Source organism: Mustela nivalis (assembly GCF_964662115.1).
Source record: "Mustela nivalis genome assembly, chromosome: 7".
Taxonomy (NCBI): Eukaryota; Metazoa; Chordata; class Mammalia; order Carnivora; family Mustelidae; genus Mustela; species Mustela nivalis.
Genome location: NC_139026.1, coordinates 19,901,015 through 19,923,011, shown reverse-complemented (window position 1 = coordinate 19,923,011; position 21,997 = coordinate 19,901,015). Strand labels below are relative to the sequence as shown.

General features: G+C 35.6%; 1 protein-coding gene across 4 annotated transcripts in view; it reads left to right on the top strand.

Annotated features, from left to right (window-relative positions):
- Positions 1-21,997, top strand: part of GAS2L3 (growth arrest specific 2 like 3) — a 41,059-nt gene that overhangs the window by 14,956 nt on the left and 4,106 nt on the right. For all 4 annotated transcript variants that reach the window (XM_082739213.1, XM_082739212.1, XM_082739214.1 and 1 more), the window contains 6 exons: positions 5,762-5,930; positions 7,230-7,345; positions 9,583-9,724; positions 15,164-15,227; positions 15,896-16,034; positions 20,394-20,501. In XM_082739213.1, the coding sequence (XP_082595339.1) occupies positions 5,762-5,930; positions 7,230-7,345; positions 9,583-9,724; positions 15,164-15,227; positions 15,896-16,034; positions 20,394-20,501 (738 nt within the window). The remainder of the gene's footprint in view (positions 1-5,761; positions 5,931-7,229; positions 7,346-9,582; positions 9,725-15,163; positions 15,228-15,895; positions 16,035-20,393; positions 20,502-21,997) is intronic.

Sequence of the window (21,997 nt, the reverse complement as noted above, 5' to 3'; positions counted from 1 at the left end):
CTTTGTGAAGTGAGAACTTCAGAATCAATCATTTCTGGTTCTGGTTCTGCCAACTCTGTAAGATTCTGAAAGTTTATTTTACCTCTGCATCTTCACCTCCAAGATGAGGTTGTTGTTCAGGAAATCAATGGAATCGATGAGAGAACATGAGCAAAGTGCCTACTAGAATGTATGTTGCATAGTAGACACTTCAGCAGTTTGATTGTATCATTGGTATAACCAAACTCTCCACATATAAAACTGGAGATTATACCTATGTCATGAAACTCTTCCTTCCTTCCTTCCTTCCTTCCTTCCTTCCTTCCTTCCTTCCTTCCTTCCTTCCTTCCTTTCTTTTTCTTTCAAAAGAATGCTTATCACGATGACAGTGGTGAATACTAAAGATGATTTATTTATCAAATGTTAACAACAATTCTGAATATGATCCTGCTTATACTCCCTCCTATGTGTGCTATGCAGCTGTATTAATAAAGAGTTCTATTATACTCTTTCCCTTTTGGGACTTGGGAGTCCATGGCAGTCTCCCAAAAGGTCTTATGCTTGCTCTTTGGGGCCTCTCAAATCCCCATTGAGTATGCTCAAAAATCCTTTATTACTCAAAACTATTTTTTTATCCAATTATTTCAATTTGTTCTCTTTTGATCTAAGTCTCAGAAGTGTCATCAGTTTCATGTTAATTATATGTTCTTGATTCTTTATTGGGTGCTTTTTATAATTGCTGCATTGACTGTTTTTCTCATTCTACTCTAATGCCATTAATATTTTCTTAGCTTGGTGATTTTTCTTTAGAGTTTTGTTTTATAGTTCCATGAAACCTTCTCTGATCTAGAGTCTATAGATCCATCTTTATTAATTCTTTTCTAAGAGTACTCTTGACATGGATGTTTCTGCTTCTCTCTCTGATGAGTGTGAAAACTTTGTAGGATTTTCACCTCTTTCTCTGCTAATTATATTAGACCATTGTGTAGTTATTCATAAGTGCCTCATAGAGAGGAGACATTCAGTAGGTAGCTTATTAGCTGATTTCTTGTTAATTTAATACATTAAGATCTTCCTTGCTCCTTTTTTTTTTTTTTTTATATCGTTCATTCTGATTAGTAAATAAACATACGGTCTAAAAAAAATCAATGAACAATTGTTCCTGATCTCTTTTGGGTCATACATAGTCCCCTTTGAGAATCTGACAAAAAGCTATGAACTGAGAAAAGGCCCATTTGTGTATGGGCATAAAAGTTTGCCTACTTGTAAGTTAAGTTTTTGTATGTACTCAAGCTCATCTATAGATTGCCTGTGGATTAACAGTCTTTGCAATATGACAGCTTTGACATGTTTGAGGTCATTTATATATACAGTTTTTGCTGTTAACATCTAAATTTTAACAACATGAATTATGGTACTGACTAGCCCATGTTATTGTAGTCTTTTTTGGGCAAGAATAGGAGAATCCAAATACTCTTTTCCCTAATGTGGCAAGAAATTAGAATGGCTTCTGTTAATGTTAGCCTCTTCATTTTCACAAACAATTTTTTTCAAAACCACCCTTCTAACTGTATCACATCCTTCCTTGACAAACATTTGCAACTGCTCTGCCTTTTTTCAGCTCAGCCAAATTGTTAAAAGATAAATAACATTCTATTTGCTATAAAATATCTTCACCTGTAAGATACATCTTTATTTTGATGGTGCAAAGAGTCATTTGCTAATGTCTTCAATTATTTAACAAATATTTAACTGACTACCATGTGCTAACAAAAATAAGACATGCTTATGAAAGGAAGATTTAAATAGTCAATCTTTGTTGTACTCCCTTTGAAATAATTTTAAGAGAATTCAGAGAAATAAATAAAAAAGACATCTTGTCTTTTTCCTATAACTTTTAATATCTTTATATATTCAGGATTTTATTCCCTAATCTCTACTCTTGGTTCCTAAAATAATGGCCCTCTAATAAGTTATTTATTTATTTTTAATCTTTTAATATTTTTATTGAGTTTCACTACTTCTGCTTCCCCCTTGTGGTATGTATTCATGCCCCCCCCCCCTTGCTTTGGGATTTTTTTTAATGATTTGCTTCTCATCATAGGAACTTGGAAACAACTGTTTTTTTTTTTTCTCCAAAGTTTGTCTGGATTAACAATGGTGTTATGGATTTTTATTTTGTGTAGTAAGACTTGCCTTAAATACACTTCAATAAGTTTAATATATATATTTTTAAATTTTTTTATTTTTTATAAACATATATTTTTATCCCCAGGGGTACAGGTCTGTGAATCACCAGGTTTACACACGTCACAGCACTCACCAAAGCACATACCCTCCCAATGTCCATAACCCCACCTCCTTTCTCCCAACCCCCCTCCCCCCAGCAACCCTCAGTTTGTTTTGTGAGATTAAGAGTCACTTATGGTTTGTTTCCCTCCCAGTCCCATCTTGTTTCATTTATTCTCCTCCTACCCACTTAAGCCCCCAAGTTGCATCACCACCTCCTCATATCAGGGAGATCATATGATAGTTGTCTTTCTCTGCTTGACTTATTTCGCTAAGCATGATACGCTCTAGTTCCATCCACGTTGTCGCAAATGGCAAGATTTCATTTCTTTTGATGGCTGCATAGTATTCCATTGTATATATATACACCACATCTTCTTGATCCATTCATCTGTTGATGGACATCTAGGTTCTTTCCATAGTTTGGCTATTGTGGACATTGCTGCTATAAACATTCGGGTGCACGTGCCCCTTTGGATCACTACATTTGTATCTTTAGGGTAAATACCCAGTAGTGCAATTGCTGGGTCATAGGGCAGTTCTATTTTCAACATTTTGAGGAACCTCCATGCTGTTTTCCAGAGTGGTTGCACCAGCTTGCATTCCCACCAACAGTGTAGGGGGGTTCCCCTTTCTCCGCATCCTCGCCAGCATCTGTCATTTCCTGACTTGTTGATTTTAGCCATTCTGACTGGTGTGAGGTGATATCTCATTGTGGTTTTGATTTGTATTTCCCTGATGCCGAGTGATATGGAGCACTTTTTCATGTGTCTGTTGGCCATCTGGATGGTCTTCTTTGCAGAAATGTCTGTTCATGTCCTCTGCCCATTTCTTGATTGGATTATTTGTTCTTTGGGTGTTGAGTTTGCTAAGTTCTTTATAGATTCTGGACACTAGTCCTTTATCTGATATGTCGTTTGCAAATATCTTCTCCCATTCTGTCAGTTGTCTGTTGGTTTTGTTAACTGTTTCCTTTGCTGTGCAAAAGCTTTTGATCTTGATGAAATCCCAATAGTTCATTTTTGCCCTCGCTTCCTCTGCCTTTGGCGATGTTCCTAGGAAGATGTTGCTGCGGCTGAGGTCGAAGAGTTTAATATATTTTAGAAGGAAAAATGATCTACATTTAAAAATCAAGAAGAGAATAGATGCACTTGGTATTAACTATACTCATACCTCCTTTTTAAAATTAAAAAACCTTTATTTTAAGGTAATCACAAACCTACAAAGTAGCTGTTAAGTGTAGAACAGAGATATTTGTTTGCTAAACCATTTGAGAGTAAGTTGCCAGTCTAATGCCCCATTACCTCTCAATAGTTTAGTGTATATTTCTCACAAATAAGGACATCATCCTACACAACAGCAATGAAATAATTGGAACCAGGATATTAACATTGGTACAATATTGCCACCTAATGTCATGTCCCTTAATCTGTCTAGAACAGTATCTTTGCTTTCTTTAATGACCTTGACACTTTTGAAGATTAGAGACCATTTATTTTGTTAGATGTCTCTCAGTTTGGATTTGTCTGTTGTATTCTCATGATTAGATTCAGGTTATGCATATTTGGCAGGAATATCACAGAGGGATACTGTGTTTTCTCATTGCAGCCTTTCGGGTAGAATGTGATTTCTATTTGTCCCATTATTGATTGTGTTTACCTTTGTCACTTGCTTAAGTTGCCGACTGTCAGGTTTCTCTACCGTAAAATTACTTTCTTCTCTTTGTGAAAGTATTTAGTGGGGAAATACTTTGAAACCATATAAAAATCTCATTTTTCGGGGCGCCTGGGTGGCTCAGTGGGTTAAGCCCCTGCCTTGGGCTCAGGTCATGATCCCAGGGTCCTGGGATCGAGCCTCGCATCGGGCTCTCTGCTCGGCGGGGAGCCTGCTTCTTCCTCTCTCTCTGCCTGCCTCTCTGCCTACTTGTGATCTCTGTCTGTCAAATAAACAAATAAAATCTTAAAAAAAAAAAAAAACTCATTCCTCATCAAAATCCCAGTTTGTTCATATATTTATATCTATATGAACTGATAGTTTTCTATTTTATTCAATGTCTAATGCTCAAGTTGCTCTTGATTTATCCAGTAGAAGTCCCTTCTTGCTGACCTATCATTCTTTGAGCCTTCTTTGCTTTCTGGTAAGATATTCCAGTCACCACAGGATTCATTCTAGTTTTCTCTTATTCTGAAAGAGTTGACCTCTTACGGCTTGTGAGAAACTTGGCTTCAGTTTGATAAATCCCTGTGAATATAACAATCTCCCATTGTTGCTACCACCTACTCCCTGAGTTGATGTTTTTCTCAGCTCAGTTGGGCTCTGACACCCTGCACTGGGATGTTCCCCATCTTCCCCTGGGGACGCCCTCCTCATCCTACTCAGGTTCTAATACTGTGCACAAGGCTGTCCCCATGTGTGGATACACTCTAATCTCACTCAAGTTCTGATCCTCCATTTCAAGCTTCCCTCCAGTGAGGATCCCTAATCAGTTCACTTGGGCTCAAATACCCCTTCCTGAATTGAGAAACTAAAGTCTTTTCTCTAAATAATCTTACACTAAAGCACTTCTAATTGTATTTCAAAATTTTGCAAGTGTTGGTTTGGTATTATGTTTAGGTCAATTTTTATTCTTTTTTTTTTTTTTAAGATTTTATTTATTTATTTGACAGAGAGAGATCACAAGTAGGCAGAGAGGCAGGCAGAGAGAGAGAGAGAGGAGGAAGCAGGCTCCCTGCTGAGCAGAGAGCCCGATATGGGACTCGATCCCAGGATCCTGAGATCATGACCTGAGCCAAAGGCAGCGGCTTAACCCACTGAGCCACCCAGGCGCCCTCAATTTTTATTCTTAACATTGGGATTGGCCAGGTAGTAAATATTCTTGGCTTTGTGAGTAAGTAGGCAAAATTGAGGCTATTACATAGGTACGTAGATAACAACATGTAAAAACCATTCTTAGATTGTGGGCCTTGCAAAAATCAGGTGACATACCAGATTATTTAGAATTTTTTAAAGATAACACTGTTATTATGATCAGAAGTTATAAAATGCCATTTATGCATTTATTCATTTATTTATCCATTGTATAACAAATGTTGTTAGCCCCAGTGCTAGATGCTACAAAGATGTATCTTGTAAGGCAGATACCATTGACTGATTCTATAGCTGAGAGGCTGAAGCTGTGGTTCAAGTAATTTATTAAACTTAGTTAGCTAACAAGTGAAGGAAAAATATTATTTGTTGACTTTAATCCTGTAGTTCAATAGTAGAATCCATTCATTGATTAGGGATTCATTTATATTTACCACAGTATTGAATATTGAAAATGTCTCGAGTTTCTGGATTAATAGTTTGCTTCTAGTTTATAGCCTTTCTGTGAACTGCCACAGTTTTATACATGTGCATATTATATATGGTCTATAATTCATCATATAAATATAAGTGTGGGTTTCACTAACTTTTAAAAAGGTTACATCCATTTGGTTGGTATTTTCTTCAGGTATGGTTTGGAGAAGACTTGCCTCTAAGTCCACGGAGTCCTCTGACCCCCAGACATGGGCCAGGTTTGGCTGATGTTTGTCAGTATGATGAGTGGATAGCTGTGAGGCATGAAGCCACCCTGTTGCCCATGCAAGAAGATCTGTCGATCTGGCTATCTGGTTTATTAGGTAAGGCTTAAAGAGATACTCAAAATTGTAGTTTTTTATTTACTAAATATTTATTGAGAATCTTACTCTTTGTTAAAGAGTGATTGTTCCAGAGGCTGAGGATACTCTAGTGAATGGAATATTTGATATGCTTATTCTTGCAAGCTTACATTCCTATTGGGGAGATATTTCAATTCACCCCGACCTTAGGGCTTGGATAGTAAGAAAGGTTGAGGCTTAATAGAAAAGGTAAAAAGTAATCTTCGAATAATCAACATTTTCACTGTTAATGTTAAAACCTTTTTTTTTTGTAAATATATAGGTCTGATTTGGTATCTCTATTACTGATGTGCTCCCCCCATCTCATATAAGCATGAGATTCTGAGGGGAATATATATTGTAATTAAAATGATTACTACTTCTGAGGGATTGAGGGGCAAAGGCATGTGAAACCTAGGAGGAAGTGTCAGCTTGGAGAATATCTGGCTTCATATTTCTTTATCAGCTCCTTGGGGAGTCTGCTTCTCCCTCTGACCTTCTCCTCTCTCATGCTCTCTCTCACTCATTCTCCCTCAAATAAATAAATAAAATCTTAAAAAAAATTTAGATTTTTATTTATATATATGCACAGAGAGAGAGATCAGAAGTAGGTAGAGAGGCAGGCAGAGAGAGAAGGGGAAGCAGGCTACCTCCTGAGCAGAGAGCCCAATGCAGGGCTCGATTCCAGAACTCTGAGATCATGACCTGAGCCGAAGGCAGAGGCTTAACTCGCTGAGCCACCCAGGCGCCTCTCTTTTAAATACAGAATTTCATCTGTGGCCTTCCCAAGATAATTAAATACACTATACACTCTAATTATCTCATATCAGTTTGATGATTTGGATAGTTTTTTAAAAGCTTATTATGTAATAATAATCATCCTAAAGAAGGGATTTTAGAGGCAAAAAGTCTGCTATTCCCTAGGCGTTTGTTATACTATTATCTTTAATTTTAAAATCACAACAAAGGCCATGTTTTTTTGGAGAATCTTTTTCTTGTGCAAGCAGTAGTAATGTGCAGTAAATATTCTGGTTTTTAAGAAATGAAATAAAATGTCATTTTATTTTTTCTTCTCCATCACAGATATTTTTGTTTCTCTTATCTTTCACTTAATTTCACATTATCTATTTTAACTATAACTTCTAAGAATGAATACATGGAGTCCGATCTAATATTTGTCTTGTGTTTCAGCTATAATCTAATTACATTTAATTAAATTTTAACCATATTGTTTGAATTTACTGTTTCTAGTAGAATCTTGACTTTGAAATACGTTTTTAGGTATTGAAGTTAAGGCAGAAAGATTATTGGAAGAACTTGATAATGGAGTACTACTATGCCAACTGATTGATGTTCTTCAAAGCATGGTGAAAACTTTTGAGTCTGGAGAACCCAGGGTAAGAACATGTTTGACAGGAGGTGATTTTATCTATCTGTCTGTCATCTATCTATCTATCTATCTATTCATCTGAGAGAGCAAGCAGGAGGAGGGGCAGAGGGAGAGAGAGAGTATCTGAAGCAGACTCAACACTGAGCCAGGAGCCCAACGTGGGGCTCCATCTCATGACCACAAGCAAGGTCATGACCTGAGCTCAAACCAATAGACAGACACTTAATCAATGGTGCTACCCAGGTGCCCTGACAATCAGTGATTTTATACTTTGGTACATATTAATTTGTTTTTGTACATTTCTTATCATATCTGAAAAGTTGCAAACTTCTACCCAACTATGTATAAGACCTTAGATAATTTACCTAATCTTGCAAAATGGGAGAGTTAATATTTATGTTGTCAGATTTATTTGCAAGGATTTAGTGAAATTAAATGAAGTAATGTATAAATGATATTTAGGTTAGTGCCTAGTGTAAGTAAATATCCAGTAAGTAGTTATATCTCCTTGAGAACAATCCTCATATTCTCACTTGTTTTGAGAGTTAAATGAGAAAAGAGCTTGTGATGGTTCCTGGGACACAGTTATTATTTTTACTACTATTATTATTACCATTATCATCACCATCTTTATATTCCCCATATTTTGTCTTGGTGGTAAATTCTATAATTTGATTGAATGAATAATAATTTCTTTTAGGTAGTGTTCCTCCATTGACCCTGAAATGATTTGAAAATTCAAATATTCAAATATTCAAATGATTTTAACTAGATAAGGTTTCCTTTCTTTTTATTGAATGTGGGTCACCTATGAGATCTGGAGTCTGTGAGTGTGTCATCTGGATACACACATAGGGTTAGTAGAAATATAAATTGCTATCATCTTTCTGGGGGGTAGTGGGTGGGATATATATCACATTGAAAGTAAAGTATATCTTTTGATACTAACATAATTCTCCCAGGGATTTATTCTAAGAAAATAACTACAAATTCACAAACGTGATTGTGCAGAAAAATTAAAGAACAACATAAATGCTCATCAATAAAGAAGTTGTTAAAAATTAATTATGAGGGGCACCTGGGTGGCTCAGTGGGTTAAAGCCTCTGCCTTTAGCTCAGGTCATGATCCCAGGGTCCTGGGATCAAGCCCCACATCAGGCTCTCTGCTCTGTGGGGAGCCTGCTTCCTCCTCTCTCTCTGGCTGCCTCTGCCTACTTGTGATCTCTGTCTGTGAAATAAATAAATAAAATCTTAAAAAAAATTAATTATGATGCCTAAACTGAGTGGAATGCTTATCTATTCATTAGAAATTACTATTTTAATCTGTTATTTTGCACCCCAAAAGATGCCTGCAGCCTTTAAGTGTGTATGCACACATACACATATAGATCAGATTACAGACTAGCGTGTTTGTGTGTCATTCTGTATGTACAGATATGTGTACCCTTGTGTGTAGAGATGCTCACTAACATGTAAGTGAGAAGATTTCAGTTCACAATGAGAAGAACTCACAAGGCCATTTTAATTCTGGAAAATATAACAGGAAGGCTATATAAAGAACTGGTATTAGTGGTTATCTCTAGGAAGAGAGAGGAACTGAGTGGTAGAGGTGGGAGACAGACTTGTGCTCCATTCTGCCTACTGCAAAAAAATCTTAGCATAAATTGCTTTTTCAAGTAAAAATTTAAAACAGAACTAAAACCCCTGTCTCAGCAGGATTATCTAACTATTCTTGGTCCAGATAGTTAAAAACTTAGGTTTCTATGTAACTGTTAATTTTCAAAGACTTGAATTAAGAATGGGCTACTACTTCCTTATTTGACAGTCTCCTCAAGAAACTCAGAACCATATTTATGAATCCGTAAATAAGGAAGTAAGCAAAAATGAGTGTTCCATTAACCTTTAACATGGCAGTAATTTTGTGTTGTATTGAACTGTGTATGGAAAGACATTTAGAGATGTGCTTTGGAATTATTAGACTGTCATTTTTTGTTTTAATTAAGACTCTTGTGTCATTTTAAGAAGAACGAGGTTAGAGATGCTTGATCTTACTGCTAATTTTGACTTCCTATGAGTCATTTTCTGGAATATACTTAAAGTAATTTTTGAAGATACATTTCCTCCTAACGTGTACTTTTTAGTCAGATTCAATATACTGAACATTTATTTCGTAATATTAAAATGGATATCTAATGAAAATATCCTTGATATGAGTTTTTGAAATTAGTCTTTCATCTTTTTCAGAATTTTCCAATGGGAAAAGTGCCTTGTAAGAAAGATGCTGCCTCAGGTTCATTCTTTGCTAGAGATAATACTGCGAACTTCCTTTACTGGTGCAGGCACATTGGGGTTGATGAGACTTACCTCTTTGAATCCGAAGGTCTAGGTAAGTGTTGGTGTGGTCATTGTGTTTAATGTTTATTAGGGTATTTTTGTATGTCTCACGCCTAATTTTTTTTTTTTTTTCCAAATAAAGACTTTTTTCCAAATAAGGCCGTGTCTCATTTTCCTAGAAAAACTTATATTTCAAATATGTGTAAAACAATCGGAGAATCAGATTCTAAACAATTTAGATTAAGCTTTTCATTTATAGTTAAATATCTTATATATTTAGAATGCCCTAGAAATATTTTACTTCCTAAATGAGTTGGCCAAGGAAAGGTTCTGGACTAATGCTTTGCTAATTAATGTTTTCATCAAGAATGACTCTACCAAAGTCTAAATTACTAGTAATTTCTTTTTGACTGGATAATTATAGAAATAACAAAAGGTCAAATGATGTATACTCACAGAATTTAGATTTACCTTGTACACAGCAGTTGCCAAGTTGATCATCTAAACCGATTCATGTTTTTGACAATTCATTTTAAAAGTCATACTTTGCCAAAGAATTATTGACATATTATCTCATTTTCTTTAAGTCAATAAAATCGTCTTTGCAGTGACTAATTTGAAAGCTACCTAAGTTTTAGACTACTATATATATATTTCCTTAGAGCATTTATACACATATATGCATAGAATTTGTAACATTTTGAAAAGAACAGTAGTATACCAAGTGTGGGCGGAAATCATGGGAGTAGTAGCATACCGTGGTAGAGAGAATTATGTTATCACTGATGTTGTTTAGAATTGCTGGTTCATGGTGATAATAAAAAACAAATTTTTAGGTGGTATTATTATAGTTTGAAAATTCTCTGGGCTATAGAAAAAGGAATAACCAGTTCACTGCCTTAAGCAAAGACTCAGGTTATTAGGTAACCATGTTTTCATAGTTCCCTACCAAACATAAATGGACAAAATGAACGAAAAACAGAACAAAATAAAATGAAATTTTCTGACTGTGCACACTGTTGTTTTGTTGCCTGTGTGTGGGGTCGGCTGCTCCCACTGCTACGCATTTGATATGCCTCTGGATATTCCTATCCAGTATACAATAAAAAAAAAATGTAATGGATTGCTATTTTACTTCCCATTTTGCACCCTGCTTTAATCCAGGTGTGCTGATTTTTATTGACAATGAGGTTGATTTAATGGCATATATAAGTTGTAGAGATCAAAGGAAAGAGGAAATGCTTTGAATTCTCTAGTTTCCAGCTTACTGTTTCTGAAAGGATATAAAATTGTATATTTCCAATTGTTAGTAGAAATTAGACAGTCATCTTCTGACTGTCCTGAAGGTCAGCATAGGACTAAATAAAGCACTGCTGATAACAATAACTGCTTTCTAGGCATTGAACTGATGAGCTAATATTTTTACTTACTAAAGGTGTTCAGAGGTAAAGCTCTAAATTTTTACATTTTGCTAGGAAATCAAAGCAAATAAAAAATTCCAAGTATGCTGTGGTTAAAGTATGCTTTAAAGCTACTTTTTAAAAAACAAGTTTAATAAAAATTTCAAGACAGATTCCTTTTGGTATGAATTTAAGATTCAAATATAGGCCTTCTTATTACATTGGAAGGGTATACTTTGTGCTTTGGGTATATAATAGATAATATTCATAAATCAAGGGAGAACTGCCATTTTCATTGGGGGAGTCAGTGTGCATGTTATGTTATTCATCATACATGCCATTATTCTCTTAAGTTTCAGAAGTTTTCTAGAGCATTTAACTCAAGAACAGGAACAGAAATGTAGATGAGCCACATCTGTAGATGGCATCTATGGGTTTGCATATTGTGGACACTTTGAATAAATAGAATCATACTATATGTGGCTTTTTGTGTCTGGCTTTTTTCATTTAGCATGTTTCATTTACGTCATTGCATTCAACGGTACTTGATTCCTTTATAGGGCTGGATAACTCAATGTATGGAGATACTGTATTTTTATTTTAAGATTTTATTTGCCTATTTAACAGACATCACAAGTAGGCAGAGAGGCAGGCAGAGAGAGAGGAAGGGAAGCCGGCTCCCTGCTGAGAAGAAAGCCTGATGCGGGGTTCGATCTCAGGACCCTGAGATCATGACCTGCGCCAAAGGCAGAGGCTTAACCCACTGAGCCACGCAGGCACCCCATGGATATACTACATTTTTTTTTTCTTAGATTTTATTTATTTATTTGAGAGAGAGAGAGGTCACAGGTAGGCCGAGAGGCAGGCAGAGAGAGAGGGGGAAACAGGCTCCCCACTGAGCAGAGAGCCCGATGCGGGCCTCGATCCCAGACCCTGAGATCATGACCCGAGCCGAAGGCAGAGGCTTAACCCACTGAGCCACCCAGGCGCCCGATATACTACATTTTTAAAAAACATTATCACCTGATGGACATTTATTTTATTTTATTTTATTTATTTATTTGACAGAGAGAAATCACAAGTAGATGGAGAGGCAGGCAGAGAGAGAGAGAGGGAAGCAGACCCCCCGCTGAGCAGAGAGCTCGATGCGGGACTCGATCCCAGGACCCTGAGATCATGACCTGAGCCGAAGGCAGCGGCTTAACCCACCGAGCCACCCAGGCGCCCCCCTGATGGACATTTTGATTGTATTTTCTTTTTGGTCAATATGAATAATGCTGCTGTCTACTACATTTGTTTACAGGTTTTTGAGTGAAGATGTTTTTAATTCTCTCAGGGATATACCTAGAAGTGGAATTGTTGAATCGTATGGTAATTCTATGTTTATCTTTTTGAGGAACTACCATTTTTTTCACAGTGGCTACACAATTTCATATTCCCACTGGCAGTGCACAACTTCACATCTCTGCCAACACTTGGTTTTTGTTTTTTCTTTTTTTCCGATGACTGTCCTAGTGGATATGTGAAGTGGTGGCTCATTGTGATTTTGATTTGCATTTCCTTAATGACAAATGATGTTGAGCATTTTCATGGCTTATTGGCCACTTGGTGTGTCTTCTTTGGAGAAATGTGTCTTCAAATCTTTTGCTCATTTTTAGGGGCTTATTTGTCTTTTTTTGGTTGACTTGTAAGTTTTATTTATTCTGAATACTAGGCCCTTATCAGATATATGATTTGCAAATATTTTCTTTCTTTTTTTTTAATTTAAAAAATTTTTATTTATTTATTTGACACAGAGAGAGAAAGCATGAGCAGGAGGGAAGGGTAGAGGGAGGAGCAGGCTCCCCGCTGAGCAGGGGATCATGACCTGAGCTGAAGGCAGATGCTTAACTGACTGAGACACCCAGGTGCCCTTGCAAGTATTTTCATCCAGTGTTTGGGTTACCTTTTCACTTTCTTGATAGTGTCCTTTGGTGCATGAAAATTTTTAATTTTGATGAAGTTCAATTTATTTTATTTTATTTTTTAAAGATTTTATTTATTTATTTGATAGAGAGAGAGAGAGATCCCAAGTAGGCAGAGAGGCAGGCAGAGAGAGAGGGAGACACAGCCTCTCCGCTGAGCAGAGAGCCCAATGCGGGAGGCTCCATCCCAGGACCCTGAGGTCATGACCTGAACTGAAGGCAGAGGCTTCAACCCACTGAGCCACCCAGGTGCCCCTGAAGTTCAGTTTATCTTTTCTTTGACTGCTGTGCTTTTGGTGTCATATGTAAAATACTATGGCCTAATCCAAGGTCACACAGATGTTCACCTCTTTTTCCTCCTAAGAGTTTTAGAGTGTTAGTTTTTAAATTTAGGTCTTTAATCCATTGGAGTTATTTTTTGTATATGTTGTGAATTAAGGATCTAAATTCATTCTTTTGCATACAGATATTCAGTTCTAGCACCATCTGTTGAAAAGACTGCTGTTTCCTTACTGAGTTGTCTTGCCACTCTTTTTAAAAATCACCTGAACACAAATGTCTAGGTTTATTTCTGGACTCAGTCCAGTCACTTGTCTATATGGCTGTCCTTATGCCAATAACACACTGTCTTGGTTACTGTAGCTTTGTTGTATGTTTTGATATGGGGAAGTGTGAGTCTTCCAACTTTGTTCTTGTTTTGGCTATTCTGTCTTTTATAATTCTGTATGAATTTCTGTAAAAAAGACTGTTGGAATTTTGATAGGGCTTGCACTGAATCTATAGGTCAGTTTGAAGAGTTTTGTCATCTTAACAATATTATGTCTCCCAATCCATGAACACAGGATGTCTTTCCATTTATTTGTATCTTTAATTTCTTTCAACGATATTTTATAATTTTCCATAAACAAGTCATAAAATTCTTTGGTGAAGTTTGTTCTTAAGTACTTTATTCTTCTTGAAACATTGTAAATTGAATTGTTTTTTAAATTACATTTTCAGATTGTTTATTGCTGGTGTATAAGGTGAAATGATTTTTGTATATTGATCTTGTATCCTTCAACTTTGTTGAAACTAAGATTGCTCTAATACTTTTCTTTTGTAGATTCCATAGGGGATTTTTATACAAAGGACAGTGTTACCTGAATGGAGTTAGTTTTCCTTCCTCCTTTCCAATCTGGATGTCTTTTATTTGTTTTTCTTGCCTAAATGCCCTGCCTAGAACCTCCCGTACAATTTTGAATAGAAGAGGTGAGAGTGGACATTCTTGTCTTCTCCCTAGTCTTAGGAGGAAGAGTCTCAGTCTTTCACCTTTAAGAATGATGTTAACTATGGGTTTTTCATAGATATCCATTTTCAGATTTCCTTCCATTCCTATAAAGTTTCCTTCTATTTTAATTCATTGAGGCTGCTTTTTTTTTTTTAAATTGTTAAAGGAAGATTTGATTTTTGTCAAATGCTTTTTCTGTGTCTACTGAGATAATTGCACATTTCTTTTCCTTTATTCTGATAATATAGTGGATTATGTTGATTGATTTCATATGTTGAACCGACCTTGCATTCCTGGGATAAATCTCACTTGCTACTGGATTCAGTTTGCCAGTAATAAACTGAAGATTTTTACATCTATATTCATAAAAGATATTAGTCTTTAGTTTTCTTGTGATGTATTTGTTTGGCTTTGGTATCAGGATAATACTGACCTCAGAGAATGAGTTAGGAAGTACTCCTTCTTTTCTGATTTTGAAAAAGTTTGAGAAAGCCATTAACACATAGTCTTAAGCTAAAGATAGTTTAGAATAAAATTGAGGTGGTATATCTCTTCAAATAATAGCTCCTGTTGAGAGATCTGAAATATAAATAATTTAATGTTATTAAGCCCTTAGTCTTTTAGACTTAAAATGCTACCAGTTAGGGTACATGCTAAATTTTCATCCTCTTCTTATTAGCCAGTTTTTAAAAAAAATTATGGATGATGATGATAATATGTAGAGAAAATGTCTTTTCTAAGTCTCCAAACAAGTAAACCTACTGTCTTCGTTATTCTTTTTTTTTTTACTTCTCCTATGCCAGAAATTTATTTCTCTATTTAATTTGCCCTTTAAAATATGTGGTCTTATTTTTTTACAGTTTTGCACAAAGATCCAAGACAGGTGTATCTTTGTCTTCTTGAAATTGGTCGAATTGTGTCGAGGTATGTATTCCACATTATTTCAGAATTTCAGTGTCACTAATTTTATAAAAGCTACTTTATTTTAGATAGAGCACTATTTTTTATAAATAAAAGAAAATAATTTTGATTGAAATAAAACAACTTAATTTCCTTTTCTTTCTTCCTTTCTAACTTTGTTCTGTTTGCATGAGCTGTGTCATGTGTCAGCATCTGCTCACCCATTTAACTTGTTGTCATTTAGTATTAAACTATAAAAGTCATTGCTTAAATTTTTTAAACTAAGAGTAAGGTAAGAGCATGTAAAACTCTCCTAGCAGTTGAAGGCAAGGCAAATCTTCTGGACACAAAGAGGATCTGATAAGAAGGCTTAGGCTTAGTGTCCTCCATACCTTTCTCAGCCCCATCTTTACTTTCAAGCTAGCTTTAAAGGTGGCTGACTTTCAGGATATCTAGTTGAATACTGGAGCATCCAGTAATCCCAATAAATGCTATAATGTGAAGATTATATGTTGAATTTTTGATGGTCTGTGGGATATTAAAAAGCATTTCCATATGTCCCAGTGAAACAATTGGCAGAAGAGAATCAAATAGACTTCACTTTAAAAATAAGACATAACCTATTGTGATATGCAGGGAAGTGAATGAGTCAAACTTTCCTTGAATTATGAGATCTCCTAACTGGTTTTCAGATATGGGGTTGAGCCACCAGTATTAGTAAAACTTGAGAAAGAAATCGAACTAGAAGAGACCTTACTTAATACTTCTGGGCCCGAAGATTCCATTAGCATTCCGAAATCGTGCTGTCAGCATGAGGAGCTACATGAGGCTGTAAGTAATCACTGTATTTTCTCAGTTGTGATGTGTCAGAGTCTCAGTTTGCTGCAGGTGATGCTGTGTTTAAAAGAGAATGTTTCTTATTCAGAACATATACCAGTATTAACTACCACTCCCTGGCGAGTTTAGGGCACTGTATATTAAAGGTGATGCGTTGTTTGTGTATGATGAGGAATGGATGTGTATGTAGTTGAGGAATGGGGAGGTAAATAGGCTGGAATCCATCATGAAGGGAACTGGAGGCCACAAGAATTCATTGATTGTTTTTTTAATCATGGTAGTGGTATAATCTGATTTGCACATTGTAGGGATTACTCTCATGGTCATGTAGAGGTCATATTGGTTTTGTTGTAATAATCCAGGCATACAATGATGAGAGCCTGAACTTGAGCAGCAGTAGTGAAGGTGAAGTCAAAGGGACAATAACAGGACATATTTAACAGGTAGAATTGGAGAATCCTAATTCTGATAGGGAGGGAGAAAATCTAGGATGATTTTTGAGGTTTCTAAGTAAATAGTACACTGATACGTGGAGAATATAGGAGGAGAAAAAGTTCTGAGAGCGAATTGATGGGGTTTGGGGAATATTCCCCTGACAATGTATGCAGACTTTTAGATGATGGGTCTCAGCTGGGAAGTCTTTGAGCTTTATTTGGTCGTTGTTATGTAGAGGTCACTAGAGCTGCAGTTGTCCTTGGCTGAATCTTCTGTAGTGACTCTAGTCTAGTAAGTGATGGAGGTGAACTGAGTAGCAAACATTTTTTTTTTTTTTTTTTTTGCTTACACTGTTGTTTAGAATTATGGTCTTTTTCAGACTGTTGTATTTTATGAAAGTGCTTAATGTACAAAATTATTTAAGAAATAATGAGCAAGTCAGTACTGATAAACATTTGGAAAGTGTTGCTTTGATTGTTTTGTTTAATGTAATGAAAGTCTATAGTAAAAGATTTGGATATCCTTGCAAGACAGTTTAAGAAAATGACAGCCTGAATATTCTTTACCAGGCCAAAATATACTTACTTATATTATATTAATGATTTATATGATGACTGTCAATGTCCATATGTGACACAGTGATAATGCAATAGGTTAAAAAATAAAGCTTACTTTAAATCTTATATAAACTAAAATATTGATAATTAAATAAAAAAGAAAACATTGGCAAAATAATTTTTTACAGAATTGGAAAGACTATATACAGTTTGATAAGAAAAGCATTTCCAGGGGCACCTGGGTGGCTCAGTGGGTTAAGGCCTCTGCATTCGGCTCAGGTCATGACCCCAGGGTCCTGGGATCGAGCCCCGCATCGGTCTCTTTGCTCAGCAGGGAGCTTGCTTCCTCCTCTCTCTCTGCCTGCCTCTCTGCCTACTTGTGATCTCTGTCAAATAAATAAATAAAATCTTTAAAAGAAAAGCATTTCCATAAGGTAAATGGGCAAGGACTGTTGTTCACACAAGAGGAAAATATAGTGTTGAGTCTTGCTGAGAATGAAGGAATTAAGATACACAACATGCCTCATTAGTAAAATTTCTTAAAATTATAAAACCTGGTGCTGGTAAATTTTGTAAAACTATACTTAGGGATTGCTACTGATGGTGGAAGATGATGTAAACTTTGAAAAACAGCTGACAAATGGTTATCAAGTACCACAAAAATGTTCCTCTAATTTTTTTACAATTGAAGGGGAATTAAAAAGTAGAATAAATGAAAGTTTTTTTGTGCTATATATAATGGTGAAAATTAAAAGCAGTATGAATACTCTCAGAGCAATGGTTAGGTGAATTAGGATTCATTATCTTAACAGAATAATCATTATATGTGATCATTAAGAAGACTATGTAGCAACAAGAAAAATATTTTGTGAAAAGTATGTATATATGGACAAACTGTAAGAAAAAGAAGGAAAATAATCGATAGTAGATTAGTGCCTTTATAGATTATTTTAATTTATGTTTCCTTTAGTGTTTTTTTTTTTTTAAGATTTTATTTATTTATTTGACAGACAGAAATCACAAGTAGGCAGAGAGGCAGGCAGAGAGAGAGAGGAGGAAGCAGGCTCCCTGCCGAGCAGAGAGCCCAACATGGGGCTAGATCCCAGGACCCTGGGATCATGACCCGAGCCAAAGGCAGAGACTCTAACCCACTGAGCGACCCAGGCGCCCCCCTTTAGTGTTTTAATATTAATTATACAGTAGATAAAACCAGAAGAGAACATTTTTTATCCATAGCTCTCACTTCTTTTAGGCTTACTCCTTTCTTTATGTGGGTTAATGCTAATTTTTACTGCTGAATGTAAGTGGTATTTGGATATTTTAAACAAATAAAGCAAGTGACTTTTCATGTCTACATTCTTGTTGTGAACACTAAAAAAGAACACATTTCTTTAATATGCATATGGTATTTGAATACATTAGTGTCCACCTCTACATCCATGATCTACAGATTTTGCAATTGTGTTTAATGTAAGGAGTAATTATCATCTGATTCATTATTTAGAGTGCTGTATTCAGCTATATTTCTGATGCTTATGAAACTTTTATTGATAGAAAGTAGTGACTGAAAAAATACCTCCTTTCAGATTACTTTGGTTAACATGTGTAAATAGTTCTAATAATTGTGAATTCTGTACCCATGTTCAGTTTACGTTTAGGCATTTTATTTATGCCTGTGCTGTGTGAGAGCATGAATATGTGTGTACACATGCATATATACTAGGCTATGAACAAGAGAAACATAATTGAATGGCTTATGATAGTTCTATTTATGATCATATTATTTGTTAAATGAATGATGTGGGAAGATAAATTCTGGGACCTTGTGATCATGTCCTGGTGAATCCACCTGTGACTGTTCATTTTGGGTAGATAATGAAGACAGTCATGGATTTCTATCAGTGCTTAGCTAAATTAGGTGTATCTGAAGAGACTTTGGTTTAATATCATATGCAAATTCAATTAATGAGTTTGTGTAGATATAGTCTGTGTGACAATTGAGAAAAATATTCATGGCCTTGCTTTTTCCAAAAATGTAATTTTTAGGAAAACAAAAATATTTTCCATGGTGACTGATAGCAACTTTTTTTTCAAACATCTCAACAGATGTTTTTATTTATTTTTATTTTTTTCAAAGATTTTTTATTTATTTATTTGACAGAGATCACAAGTAGGCAGAGAGGCAGGCAGAGAGAGGAGGAAGCAAGCTCCCTGCTGAGCAGAGAGCCCAATGCGAGGCTCCATCCCAGGACCCTGGGATCATGACCTGAGCTGAAGGCAGAGGCTTAACCCACTGAGCCATCCAGGCACCCCAGATGTTTTTATTTTTTAATCAGTTTATAATAATTTCCTTATTTTAAATATAGAACTCCTAAACTTCTTTTTATATTCATTTTTATAATTTTTTAGATGTTTACTGCAGTGAAAAATTCTGTAAGCGCCTTGAGGGATAGAAGTAAGGACTTGTCTCCAGTTCTCATCTACTTAGCAGACTATTGAAGCAAAGTGGGCACTTTTAGAAAAATGCCTCTTGAATTGAATTGTTTAGAATTTCATCCAGTCTTGGGTGAATAGATATAAATTTGCCTCTGGTTATTTTAATAGTAACTTTGGAACAATCTAGATATCCCCCTCCAAATGTTTAGCATAGTGTTAAGGGACAAGTGCGAATTCCTACTTTAAGTTTATCTGACTGGCCTGTCTTTGACTTGACACAGATATATTAATCCAGGGCATAAAACAATTCAAGTTCAATAATAAACTCTTGTGTTTCCTATGACTTAATGAATGTGCTTTGAATTGACCTTCCTGTTGTTCAGATTCACAGACCTCCAGTGCTCAGTGAATCCACTAGGACCCTGATTAGACTTGGGCAGAGAGAGGGAGAGAGGTGGGGTAGGGAGGGAGAAAGGGAGCCTCAGACTTCATCTCTAGGGTTCCTGGCTGGCTCAGTCAGCAGAGCATGCGACTCTTGATCTCAGGGTCCTGAGTTTGAGCCCTACTTTGGGTGTGGAGCCCACTTTTGAAAGCTGAGAGGAAAAAGGCTGCACTGTCAGCTTTTATTAGATTAGTTAACGTCTAACCTCAGTATCTGTCCAGGAGCCTGGCTGGCTCAGTCTGTGGAGTATGTGACTCTTGATCCTTAGGGTCATGAGTTCAAGCCCCATGTTGGGTGTAGAGATTATTTTCTAAAAAATCCTAATCTCAGTATTTGTCAACAAGTAAAGGAGAGGTAATAATAAATGGTTCAACTGTCTTTAAATTTTTATCTTTTGATTTCCCATCTATCAAATAAACCTTGCATTTTAATGTTAAATATTTTTTGTCATAAGCACTAAATTTTGTTTGTTTTTAATCTTAGGTTAAACATATTGCTGAAGACCCCCCCTGTAGTTGTTCCCATCGATTCTCTATTGAGTACTTATCTGAAGGACGGTACCGACTTGGGGATAAAATACTCTTTATAAGAGTGAGTCCACCATTTATATCCTATTTCCATAGAGGTCTTATTTTGAAATTGGATTTATTGTTTAACCAAATTCCTTTTGCTTGCCTTTTACTTTTTAAAAAAATTCAATAGGGAGTGTTATTAATGGAAGAATTTTACTGTACAGGAAAAATATGGAATACTTGCTTTCACGAGTACATACGAGTTTTGGTAGACACCTTTAACACAATAAACTACTAAGGATAGCGAAGACTATTCAGACATTTAAAATAATTGTGGGGAAAAAAATCTTTATGTACCCAAGCTGTTTTATTCCATGTTTCAAATTTTCTAAAAAGGCATGATTTCCTATAATAAGAAGAAAAAACTAAAACAGTACATGTAATAAGATTAAATATCAGTAATAAGAAAAGGAAGTTGAAATGTTGCAGTTTATAATAATGTATAGATTGGGTCTTAAGTATCAAACCTTTTCTCTTTGACACAGCATCAGTGTATTTCCCAATATCCTGATGTGCGTATTCATTTCCTTCCTTTGTCCTACCTGTGATCTGCAGTTGATTAACTGTCCCCTTTATTGGTAAAGAGATTGAAGTTTCACCTGTTTGGCATTCTGTCCACTTTTATTTCCAATCTAGGAATATAATATAAAAATATTTAAAAATATTTCACCATCCATATTTAAAAATTTCATATGTTATCATTACCTCCTCACACTCTGCCCAACTTGCTTAGAAACATTTCCAAGACTTTTTGTTTTTTAATTAGCTTTCTTTTTTTAAGGCAGTCTGATATAATGATGGGAGTATGGGATTTGGAGTTAATGTTTGCAGGGCAATCTCCTACAATGGTGAAGAATTGCTTACCGAGTGGATAGGGACCTGAAAATCAGCTGGGACTATGCTGGCCTACCCAGGATGCATCTTGGCTGCACAAAAGCGCCATTTGAGTTGTGCAGCTTGGTATGTTTGAGGCCAGGCTCAAGCTGTGTGATTTGAGACAATTTCTTCAACTTTGCAGAGCCATAATTTTCTTGTCTGCAAAGAAGGACTAAATTGTAAATTATATTAAGTTTTTTGAAAGGCTAAATTGCTAAATTATATATATGAAAGTAATTTATTAATTTGCAAAGTACAAGTTTTAGTTGTTTTTATCTTTCCTCCGTAATTTTTTTCTTTATTATGAGGCATATTTTCTGTAAGTCCTCATTTCTCCTTCTCTTCCTCTCCTGCCTTTCCTTTCTCTTTTCTTCCTCTTTATTGAACAATATTGCCCTTGCAATTTTGCATATTTGCAATTTGGATTTTTAGGATGCAGGTTGTGTGCAAAAATTTTTCTTACAAATTAGAGGACCTATTTTAATTGCACAATTCAGTATGAATTAAATTGATAATTTTAGTAATGTAAGAAATAGACTATCAATTTATATTGAAGCTGCTGGCAAATACTCTCAATTTCATAGATCATAAACATCACAGATTGTGATTGCTAATGAATTGGAACTGTGAACCTTATGG